The 12,282-nt window shown below is 47.0% G+C and overlaps 1 protein-coding gene across 4 annotated transcripts in view; it reads left to right on the top strand.

Annotated features, from left to right (window-relative positions):
* Nucleotides 1-29: 29 nt before the first annotated feature.
* The window catches only part of LOC144221481 (peptidyl-prolyl cis-trans isomerase E-like), an 18,620-nt gene continuing 6,367 nt past the window's right edge, over nt 30-12,282 (top strand). Inside the window, exons 1-3 of one of the 4 annotated variants that reach the window (XM_077751952.1) lie at nt 30-1,034; nt 6,998-9,157; nt 9,376-9,499. In XM_077751952.1, the coding sequence (XP_077608078.1) occupies nt 9,421-9,499 (79 nt within the window). In that variant the 5' untranslated portion in view covers nt 30-1,034; nt 6,998-9,157; nt 9,376-9,420. Of the gene's footprint in view, nt 1,035-6,997; nt 9,500-12,282 lie in introns of all 4 variants that reach the window. The other 3 variants (XM_077751951.1, XM_077751950.1, XM_077751949.1) reach the window with 3 other exon arrangements.

The following is a 12,282-nucleotide window of genomic DNA, read 5'->3' on the forward strand; positions in this document are numbered from 1 at the left end:
CGGAAGAGCTAGGGAGCAAGATGGCTGCCGTCAAGACTGTGTTGTTCGTTGAGCCAGCGTGGGTTTGTTTTGTAGCTCTACCCCCTCAGCTTGTGAGCAGCGCCCGCGACCTAGCGGCTTTGCTGGTCCTAGCGCTGCCCAGAGCCCCTTCCCCTCTGACCCTGGTCTCGGAGAGTTGGTAAGATCTGTTACTGTGACCTCGGACGGCATTCCAAACTCTCAAGCCCATTCATTCCCGTAAACTCCGCAGCCCCGGCCCCTTAGAGGAAGGAATTCACAGAATAGTTGGGGAATTAAGGAAACAGCCTTACTGAGCGAGCTATTGAGCCTCATAATGTGAGCATATGATGGACAGTGTTGATAAGGGTCGGACTTCGGGGAATGAACACTCCACCAGGAGAGGTGAGGGCAAACTTTCCTAAAGCGCAGAGGCCAGAGCTGCGTTTGAAAGATCATCAGTAAGGCTGTTGCGTGAATGGAGAGCAGCAAGAAAAGAGCCTGGAGGGGTCTAACATCTGGGGTTTGCGTTAAGAGAGGAAGGCTAGATAGGTCGGTGAAGGAATTTAACCTATGGAGGTCTTATTACATGCGGTGTTACGGAATTTGAGCTCTGTCCTGTGGGCATTGGTGAGCTTTTGGAGAATATTAAGCTGGATAGTGATGCGATCCGATTTGCACTTTCTTGGAATCATTCTAGCGACTGTATTGAAGAGATTGTGAAACTGGAGGCCATGAAGCTATCACAGTAACCAAAGGCTAGATGTAAGTTGGGAGGGGGATAGGAGATGAGTGTACCTCATAGGTCATTTTGTATACCTAATAGACTGGGAACCCCTCCTCCTCTTCCCTGTGGCTGCCTTGCTAACAGAGTGTTGGAGCACCTGTACCAAGAGTATGGAGGGCATTGGCTCAGAAGGCACTTGGTCCTTTGCTGGTGGGCTGGCAGAGCGGGTAGAGGACAAAGTTCTTCATGCTGCTTTTATTTTCTTTTGGAGACATCACGGATCATTAGTTTTCCTTGGATTATGAAACAGGTGAGTCCTTTCAATGTCTCATTCCGATTCCTAGTGTTAGGAAAAGAATTTGAGGAAAAAATTGAAGTCCTGTGGATTGTTTATAGTTGGTATGTAATGAAGTTCAGGAGAATGTCTAGGTCACCATGACTATGATCTTGGTGATGGAAAAGGAATGTTCTGAGGACAACAAGGCCAGGATGGTGTGGCTATGGGCTGAAAGAGATTGACAGTTTGTTGGATTTGAAGAAAGGCTTTCTCCACATTAAAGCCATTTGGGGTCTTTGATACCTGATCATTTAATATATAAACTGTATAGTGAGATCCAGTAGGAAGCTAGTTTTAGAAAAATCTTGAAAGGTCTGAGTATTGTTTCATACCACCTGCTGGATAGCTATACCCCACTACACCTGTGGACCAGACCTCCCTTATTGGCAGCTGTGATTTTAAATAGCCTCAGGCAGCAGGAAAGTTCAGCTGCAACAGTGGTGGGGCCTTGGACTCTGCTCATCTGGGGGAGTTTCCCTTAAATTGGTATCGCAGTTATGCATATTTCTATTTGGTCCTTGGTTGTAATTTTCTGAGATAGGAGTTTTAAACATTTATTTTTTTTAAATGTTTTTTGTTTTATTTCAGAGAGAGACACAGCGTGAGCAAGGGAGGGTCAGAGTAGAGAGAGAGGGAGGTACAGGATCTGAAACAGCCTGCAGGCTCTGAGCTAGCTGTCAGCACAGAGCCCAACGCGGGGCTCAAACCCACGAACCGTGAGATCATGACCTGAGCCGAAGTCTGACGCCTAACCGACTGAGCCATTCAGGCGCCCCTAAGATTGGAGTTTTAGAACCAGCTGTACCACTAACTCTGGGTTGATACTTAAACTCTTGAGTTCTTGAGTTCTTCCTTTCTCTTTAAAAAAAATTTTTTTAACGTTTATTTGTTTTTGAGAGACAGAATGTGAGCAGAGGAGGGGCAGAGAGGGAGGGAGACACAGAATTCGAAGCAGGCTCCAGGCTCTGAGCTGTCAGTACAGAGCTTGACATGGAGCTTGAACCCACAAATCACGAGATCATGACCTGAACTGAAGTTGGACGCTCAACCGACTGAGCCACCCAGGTGCCCTGAGTTCTTCATTTCTTAAATGAAACAGTAAGACTGGCTTTTGGGGGCTTGTCTATTCCTGAATTCAATAAATTAGTAACTCCTGTTGCTCTTTGCTGGCTAACATAACGTTTTCCTGAGGACAAGCACTAGGCTCCTTCCCTAATAATCACTTAACTCAGTAGTGAGGTCAGCGCTCTGCCCTCAGTTGGAGTGAATAATTGATAACTTTGTCTACTTTCTGTGTGTCTTACAAACAAGTTATTAAAAAGCTTGGAAAGTAACTTAAACCTTGAATTCTGTAGTGGTAGAATTAGATACTACAGTTTAAAAATTGAGCTCTCTACTTAGCTATGTTTATTTAAAATGAACAGAACGACTTTAATATTTCTGGAAGCCCTGTTGACTAAACCACGGAAAACCTAAAAATTAGATTTATATTAAAAAGTTTTTTTTATGTTTTTTTTTTTGAGAGACAGAGTGTGAGCTGGGGAGGGGCTGAGAGAGAGGAAGAGACAGAATCTGTAGCAGGCACCAGGCTCTGAGCTGTCAGCACAGAGCCTGACACGGTTCTTGAACTCAGGAACTGAGAGATCATGATCTTAGCTGAAGTCGGATGCTTAACCAACTGAGTCACCCAGGCGCCCCTAGATTTTCATTTTTTAAATGGCGTCTGGGTATGGCATGTTTCCTTCTGTTCCTCACATACTGACGATCTGCCATTGTAGAAAAACACTAAGGATTTGCTTTTGAGTCGGCAGAGGTAAGGAATTTTCCTTGTTTAGTATTTGACTAGTGTTGGCTCTTGTCATTGGTTACAAAAGGTGCCACTCTCCACTTGGGTGGGTGAAGTAGATTCCTGCGGCTGCCATAACTACCACAAACTTGGTGGCTTAACACAAGAGAACTTTGTTCTCATAGCTGTACCTGCTCTGGAGGCTAAAAGATCTAAATCAAGGTATTGGCAGGGCCATGCTCCCTCCGAAAGCTCTAGGGAAGAACCCTTCCCTCCCCAGCTTCTGGTGGCTCCTGGCAGCCCTTGGCGTTCTTTAGCTTATAACTGCATCAGTCCAGACTTTGCCTCTGTCTTCACAGGGCCCTGTTCCCTGCTTGTGTCTGTGTCACCTCTACTTATAAGGATACCAGTCATTGGATTTAGGACCCGCCTTACTGCAGTATGACCTCATCTTTACTAATTATGTCTGCAAAGACCCTATTTATAAATAGGGTCACATTCTGAAATTTGGGTAGACGTGAAGTTTTGGGGGATACTATTCAACCCTCAAAACCCTGGCTTGGTGGTGACAGCTGTCAAGGGACAAGACGTTCTGGTTGAAGGAAAGCCCCCCCCCCGCCCCCAAGCCAGGCTCGTATAGTCAGCCTCATGTAGTCAGAGTGTGGGAGACAGATCCTGCGGAGAGCTGTCTCTGCCCTCTCAGGCCCGCATTGCTGGTTCCTGTTTCCCGTGTGCTTTCTGCTTCTACGACCTGAGCACACATCCTTCCACCACCAGCTCTAATAAGCAGTTAGTACATGCACTTTGTTAAATGCATGTGATCTAGGTGGGTAGGGACGGGAAATGTGTACTTTTTTCCATGCTTGTGCGACTGACTTTTTATTTGCGGGCTAACCACAGAAGAGTTGGACTGCACACATGAACTCTTATATTCTCTTAGCAGGATGCTACGGCAGCAATCCACAGCATGATGTGGCTGAGACTCTTTGCTTTTTACTGAAGCTATTTTTACTGATGCTGCTTTACAGTACATGGGGCCCTCAGGTGCACATTGTGCTTCTAATTTCATAGTCTCAAAGTTATCTAGGAAGCAAAAGGTCTCATATTTTGAAAGTATTCACTGTGAACTGGCTACTTAGAGAATGAAATCATATTCAGAAATCTTTTTAATGTTTGCCTAAATGCCAACAATCTTTGTTGGTGAATCTCTCCCTGACACTTTTGTGTTTTTTTTTTTTTTAATGTTTGTTTATTTTTGGGAGACAGAGACAGAGCATGAGCAGGGGAGGAGCAGAGAGAGAGGGAAAGACAGACAGAATCTGAAGCAGGCTCCAGTCTAAACTGTCAGCACAGAGCCTGATGCGGGGTTCGAACACATGATGTGTGAGATCCTGACATGAGTTGGACACTTAACTGACTGAGCCACCCAGGTGTCCCTTGTGGGTTTTTCCCCCTGTGTTTATTATTTTGAGAGAGCATGAGAGGGGCAGAGAGGAGAGACAGAATCCCAAGCAGGCTTCTGGCTGTCAGCATAGAGCCCATCATGGGGCTCAGTCTCATGAACGATGAGATTATGACCTGAATCAAGAGTCAGACACTCAACTGACTGAGCCACCCAGGTGCTCCTCTCCATGACACTTTTGTATCTACATCAGGGGTCAGCAAACTTGAGATTACAGGCCACATCTATCCTGCAGCCTGCTTTTATAAAATGGCCCATGAGCTAAATAGTTTAATGGGTTGGGGGCGGGTGGTGGATGAAGAGAACATGCAGCAGAGACTGTATTTGACCCACAAAAAATATTTACTGTCTAGGGCACCTGGGTGGCTCAGTCAGTTAAGCATCTGACTTCAGCTCAGGTCATGATCTCATGGTTCATGAGTTCAAGCCCCACGTAGGGTCTCTGCTATCAGTGCAGAGCCCACTTTGGATCCTATGTCCTCCTCTCTCTCTCTGCCCCTTCCCCGCTCGTGTTCTCTCTCTCTCTCCCTCTCTCTCTCCCTTTCTCTCTCACTCAAAGAAATAAACATTTAAAAAAATTAAAAACAAATATTTACTGTCTAGCCCTTTACAGAAAGTTTGCCAGCCCCTAGTCTAGGGCAATATACTGCAAATAGAGTGTAAAAGGATTATGAGGTAAACTTGTGAATCTGGCATAAGAGCCAGGGTTTCATGGAAAACTGCTGTGGTTAGCTCTAGTCAACAAAGTGGAGACTTTGGAGCCGTTGAAAAGTGGCTCTAAGTGAAGTTAAACCAGAGAAAACCTGTAAGATTTGTTAGGCTGAGTGCTTTAAAGACCAGTGATTTAAATTCCTACTGCTGCCGTTAAAAATTCCCAAAATTTAGTGGCCTGACACCACCACAAATTCATTTTAGAAGTCAGAAGTCCAAAATGGGTCTTCCTGCATGAGCAGGACTACCTGCCTTCTGGAGGCTCTACGGGAGAGTCTGTTTCTTTCCAGTTTGTAGAGATTGACCTCATTCCTTGGCCTCTGGTCCTTTCTGTCTTCAAGTCGGCAGTGGCCAGGTGAGTCTTTCTTACTCTGCATTACTCTGAAACAACTCCCCTGCCTCCCTCTTCACATTTAGAGGATCCTTGTGATTACATTGGGTATACCTGAATAATCCAGTAGATCTTTATTTTAAGGTCAGCAGACCAGCGAGTGACTCTAATTCCATATGCAGCCTTACTTCCTTCTTGCCAGGTAATATTACATATTCATGCGTTCTGGAGAATAAGATGTGGACACCTTTGGGGGATCATTAATTTGCCTACAACAAAACTCTTAAATGTTTCTACCCTCCCCTTTTTTTATCTTTATGATCAATCTTTTTTGTCTTTTAATCAATCTTTATGATTAAATATGAAATAAGGATATTTCATGCTATCATTCAATCTTTTTTCTTAATTGCTAGAAGTAAAATTAGTACTTGATTCATCTTTGTTTCTAAGAACAAAGTATAGCTAAATTATAACTTAAATCTTACTAAATTAAGGAATCTTGTTTCATATTTTTTTTAGTTTGCATAAAAAGGCCCAAAACCTTTTTGAAAAATCTTGGAGTACCTGGGTGGCTCACTCAGTTAAGCGTACAACTCTTGATTTCAGCTCAGGTCATGATCTAACGATTTGTGGGTTCAAGCCCCGCTTTGGGCTCTGTGCTAACAGTGCAGAGCCTGCTTGGGATTCTCTCTCTCCCTCTCTCTCTGCCCTTCCCTCACTCTCTGTCTCTCTTAAAAATAAGTAAATAAACTTAAAAAGTCTATTTACTTACCTACCCTAGAATCAGTTGTTCTTGGGTAATATTCCTATACACCATTCCTTGTTCTCTGTTAGTTTTTCATCAAACATGTCCCCCACCAACGAGCAATACTATTGCTTTCACATTTAGTGCTGATCCATTTTTAAAATGGACTCAATGCATGTTAACTGCATTTACCCTTATAATTTCATAGTCCTGAGTTCAGATGCAAAGGTCAGGCCAGTACAGATCTTCCTGTTGGTGTTGAAAGAAAAGAAACGTGTAGTGGCTCAGGGACATTTTATGGTAGGCTTTGTGTTTAGCTTGCCATTGCGGGGTGTGGGCTCCCAGCATAGAATTGGTCATGAGCAAATCTCAGACTTCTTAGAAGTAAATGGAAGGTCTTTTATAACCTAACAAGGTTTAAGCAGCTGAGTTGTACTGTAGTCTTTTGAGAATGGATCCGAACTCTTTGGGTGCACAGTTCGTGTCCATTTAGCCAAACCAGTGAGAATTATGGAAGGCTCCTCCAGACCAGGCGAGTGGGGGCAGGCACAGATTCCCCATCACATCCTCAACTTTGGCCTCTGTTGCCTTTTTATCCCTGTCTTACTTCCTGCTGTGGCGGGAGTATGTACCCGGGTAGAGTGGCGTACAGGGGAGGCGAGAATGCAGCTCCTACATAGAAATAGAGTTGAGATTCTCCTCAAAGCTAGAGGCCTAGTCTCTGAAAATCTTGCTCCAGGACGTGGACGTACACATACCCTTGTCCTAAGAGGTAACTTCTGCCTGTGAGAGCCACGTGGTGCATCCGTTCTGCTGACAAAGTAAAGAACTGGGCACAGCTAGGGACCAGCTGGCCGATAGCTTGAATTTCTTAACGTGTGTTCCATACTTTTCCTTTCAGTGTGGTCAGGTGATGGTTGAAGAAGTTTTCTGGGCAGACTCTTGAAGAGAATAAAGAGGAAGGAGGGTTGGAGCCTTCCAAAGCGGAACCCCAGGAGGTGAGGCCGAAGGCGTGCGCTTCCACAGGAGGGGCTGCACTTTCCACCCACTGTGCTCCTGATGTGGGCGGCGGCTGGTGAACAGAACGGAGAAGCGTGGCTTTCTTGTCCGTGTGGGGCCCTAGGTGAGAAGTATCGTATGCATGCTCGGGTACTGGTCTGTGAGTGCTTGAACTGGGTGGAGGTCTGAAGTGAGAAAGGACAGTGAGGCCTCCCCTCACCGGTACCCGCCGTCGTCCTGACCTTTCCTGCCCCCTCACTGACACTTTGGCACCGGGCTCACTGTCTTCCTGCTCCTGGCCTGATTTCAGAGAGGCCCCTGTCCCTCTGTCTGTAGCCAGTTGCTGCCTGCCTCGGCACTTTCTCCTGCTTCTTGATACACCATCCTGACCATCGCTTCTGGGGAAAACGGGCTACCTCAGAGGCTCCCCCTCCTCTGTCCGCCCTTTGAGCAGTGGTGTTTCTCTGAGTTCCTCCCTTAGCCCTCCGCTCCTCGCTGCCCGCTCTCCTTGTAGTTTCAGCCACGGTGGCCCATGTCTGAGCTTATCGCAGCCGCTCAGCGTTCTGCTCATTTCCTGGTCTCTAGCCCTAACCTTGACCTCACTCCTGAGTTTCACGGGTTTCTGCCTGCATGTCTCCCAGTTACCATAAATCAACAAAGCAAGTCCCAAGTGGGTTTCCTCTTTCCTTCTGCTCTGGTTGTCCCAAGTACCCAAGCGTAGCGAATTTTCCCATCTTGCACAGTCACCCACACCAGGGACCTCGGTGTCCTCTCTGACTCCTCATCACAGTCCACGCCTAATGCACTGCCATATCCTGCTAACAGTCTCTCTTACACCCGCCTGAATCTCTCCTGTTTGCTCTGCCGCAGTGGCTTGCCGCGTGTGGCTTGCCGCTGTCATCTCTCCCTGAATAGTGATGGCAGCTCCCCAGCTGGTGTCCCTGCCCTGGGCCTGGTTCCTCCTGTCCTGAGCAGCCAGAGGGAGCTTCCTAAGGCACAGAGCTGACCGTGTGGCTCTCCTCAAGCAGGCTAGGCACTTGTCATCTGTGGGAGTAGTCCGGGCAACCTCAGGGGGCCAGAAGGGCTCTCCGTGTTCAGACCCTGCTCACCTCTCCACATTGTATCCCCAGTTTACATTTCTCTGATAGAGTTTGTAGGTACCTAGAAATGTCCGTGTTTTCACCTAAGCAGTTCCTTTGCCTAAATTCCCTTTCCAGTTTACTTAATCTCGCCACCTCCCTCTCATCTTTCATGGCTGAGCTCAGTTGCTGCCTTTTCTAGGAACATCTTTTGAATCCTCTAGTTGAGTGAGATCAGTGTCCCTTCTGGGCTTCCGTGGCCTCTGGGATTCTGTGGCACCCTCTATCCTGCATTCACAGCATTATTTTGACATTATTTAACAAATGTTCAAACGTTGCTTACTCTATACCTGGCACTGTTCTAAGTGTTTTACAAATATTTAATCCTAACAGTAGTCCTTTGAGATAAGGCTAATATTGTCTCCAACTTTTGGTAACAAAACTAGGCACAACATTACAGAGCTCATAAGTGACGGGGCGAGATTTGAACCAAGGCCGTGTAGCTCTGGGGTCTGTGTGCCTCTCGTGTTTGTGGCCAGCCCTCCCCCACTAGATAGCCGGTTATTTGACAACTCCAGTAATGGGCCTCGTACCTCCGTACCTGTATGTTGACTTATCAATCCACAGCACAGATAGGTCAGAGACAATAGAGCTTTCCCTGTGAAACAGCTGGTAGGGCTTGTCCTGAATGTTGTCTTTATCACCTAGTCATCCTGGTCCTCTTGGAGCGCAGAGCAGCGCCCAACCCCCTCACTATCTTCTGAGCACTCAGGCCCAAGCCAGAGAACAGCCCCTTCTGCTCGCAATGCAGCCAGGCTGAATCTGTCGGGGAAGGCGTGGAGGGAGAAGGCCGTGGCTCGCTGTAACAGGTGTGAGGTGGGCGGGCTTCAACTGGTGTTTGAACGTGCTGAGAGCTGTGTGCTGTGGGCCAGGAAAGTGTCTGTGACCGCAGGGCAGGGTGAAGCGAGCTGGCATGTCTGAGGGTGAGTGTAATGAGCCTGCGGGGTGGGGCTCGGGGTGGCTGGTGCTGAGGTGTCCTGTCACTAGGTGTCGGGCTGGGGGCTGCGGCCGTGGCCTTCCCTGTCAGCACCTTGCTGCAGCCCGCTCGCGGCTGCTGGGTTCTCGGTGCATGGTCAGAATACTTGCTCTGCTACTCGGGGGTCGGGGTTCCGTCCAGCCTAATGGTTTCTCCTGCACCCAGGGAGAGCCCGCTGCGAAGAAGGCCTGCTCGAATCCTCAGGTCTACATGGACATCAAGATCGGGAACAAGCCAGCCGGCCGCCTCCAGATGCTCCTGCGTTCGGACGTCGTTCCCATGACGGCAGGTGAGCGGGGCTCCGGGCGGGAGGCCGGCGGCGGGGCGGTGGGCCTCCCCAAGCTTCTCGCCGCCATGGTTCTTGTGCCCTCGACACTCTTTCTGACCCGCGTTGACTTGAGGCATCTCAGATCCTGGGATCTAGGAACAAATGAGGCCGGGCAGGCATTTTTGAAGCTTTACAGGTGCTGGTTCACTATTTTTTAACAATGATGTTAAATAATGGCTTTTTCATTTTAGACATCATTGGCTTCCCACTTCAGGAGATAAAGAATCAGCTTTTAAATCCCTTTCCCTGCCCTTCCATCTTCTTTATGTATAGAGTGACCATAAGCTTGGTTAAGTCGGAGGTTATTTTAACTGTTTGACATCATACCGTAGTAATTTCTGTTCACACACACCATTTTGTTTTCCTGGGGTCCATCATTGTCTTGTTTTCACGCGAGCTTAGTCTGTGCATTTATTCCTGATGCTCTCCTGAATCCTGCTGCCTGCATGAATCTCTCCTCATGTTCACACACACCAGGTATTCTGTCGCTTTCCCTCTCCTTATATTTATTAAAAAATTTTTTTAATGTTTGTTTATTTTTGAGACAGACCGTGAGCAGGGGAAAGGGCAGACAGAGAGGGAGACACAGAATCCGAAGCAGGCTTCAGGCTCTGAGCTGTCAGTACAGAGCCCGATGTAGGGCTCGACGAACCCACGAACCGTGAGATCATGACCTGAGCTGAAGTCAGATGCTTAACTGACTGAGCCACCCAGGCGTCCCAACTATATTTTTTCTAAGAACAAGAATGTTCCCTTACATGATTACAGTATGACCATCAAAATCAGGAAGTTTAACATCAGTACGACACCGTTTACTAATTTTCAAGCCATCTTCAGATTTCATCTGTTACCCCATTATTGTCCTTTATAGTAATTTTAGCAATTGTTCTTCCCTGGCAAGGATTCGCACACCACATTGAACAGTGAAGTCTCTTCAGTCTCCTCCTGTTTGGAACAGCGTCTCAGTTATTCATTGCCTTTTTTTCTTTTTTAAGTTTTATTTTTGAGAGAGAGCGCTCATGAGTGTGAGCGGGGGAGGGGCAGAGAGAGAAGGAGAGAGTCCCAAGCAGAATCCACACTGGGAGCGCAGAGCCCAGTGAGGGGCTTAACTCAAAAACCATGAGATCATGACCTGAGCTGAAACTAAGGGTCAGGCACTTAAGTGACTGAGCCACCCAGGTGCCCCTTTCATTATCTTTCTTGATCTTGAGGACTTTGAGGAGGACGGGCCCAGTTTTAAGATTGTGTCTCAGTCTTTGCCTAGTACTTCCTCATGATGAGACAGAGGTGTGATGTGCTTTGGCAGGAACACCGCAGAAGAATGCTGTTTCCTTACTAGGGTATCGTGTAAGGAAGTGCATGATGTCAGGTCTAATATTTGTGATGTGAACTTTGGTTGCTTGCTTAAGGAGATGGCTGCCAGCTTTCTCTACTGGAAGGTACAGCTATTTTTAGGGCTATAAATTAAAAGTTAAAATTTTTTCTCCTCACTACCTCCAGCCCATCTCTTTGAAGTAACTACTACTATTCACAGTTGTGTGCTTCCTATTTTCTTTTTTTTTTTTTAATGTTTATTTCTGAGAGAGCGAGCGAGAGAGAGTGCGAGTTGGGGAGGGGCAGAGAGAGACTGGGAGACACAGAATCTGAAACGGACTCCAGGCTGAGCTGTCAGCACAGAGCCCAACGCGGGGCTGGAACTCGGGAACAGCAAGATGGTGACCTAGGCCGAAGTCAGACGCTTAACCAACTGAGCCCCCCAGGCATCCCTTCCTATTTTCTTAAATATTCGTAATGATTGTTTTTACTCAGAATCCATTTTTGTTTAAATCCAGCCTTTTAAAAAATGTTTATCAAAGTTATAATTTGCACATAGTTTAAAGAAAACCATTCTGTGAAGTTTGTTATAATGTGATGTTTTTCTGTTCCCCCTCAACATAATTTTTCTGCCCTGCCAAAGGTAACATTCATTTTTTCCAGGTGATTATTTTAGCTTTTATTGCTACATCTCTGAAAAACATATTCACTTTATCACTGATTTATTTTCAGGTTTTGGCTGTTTTAGGTCAGATGTTTTGGGAAACAGACTCATGAGGAATTGCATGCAGAAAGCAGGGGGTGATCTCAGGGACAACTCTTGCAAGGGCATGAGGGGAGCAGATCAGGCAGAGCGTGTACCTGAACTGCCGTCAGTCACACAGAGGCCTCAGCTGGTCCCGGGGGCGCATTGGAGCTCTGATAGCCCTTCTGAGTTGTTCTGAACTGAGGCCTGGGGGCCAGGCCTCTGGACCCTCACATGGACAGTCATGAATTCTGGCTGATTCCCAGGACGGGTGAGCAGCTTCCTTCAGCCAAGGGCGTTTACTGGGGTGGAACTTCTCCTGGGGCTGGTAGCATCTCATGCTCCTGGGAGGGGAGAGGGGGAACGTCTTGGTCTTGAAGGGGATCCAAGCGGCTTCCCAAAGTGTCCACTGCAGTCTGCCTCTCACACCACTCAGATCCTCATTGGCCGCTGTGTCTCGTCTCTCCTGTGCCCTCGCCCTGACCTCTGAGTTGTTGCAGGGACCCAGAGCTTGGCACTTGTTTTTCTTCTCTACCCTCTCTCTTCACTTAATGGTTCTGTGCGTATTAGCCTAGTGCCCACCTCTTAGAACTGATCCTTTACGAGGTCGGAATGAAAGTCACAGCTAATACAGCCTTCCAACACATAGTTTGTAAAAAAAAAAAAAAAAAAAAAAAAAAAAAAA

The sequence above is a fragment of the Crocuta crocuta genome, unplaced genomic scaffold, assembly GCF_008692635.1.
Source record: "Crocuta crocuta isolate KB4526 unplaced genomic scaffold, BGI_CrCroc_1.0 scaffold367, whole genome shotgun sequence".
NCBI lineage: Eukaryota > Metazoa > Chordata > Mammalia > Carnivora > Hyaenidae > Crocuta > Crocuta crocuta.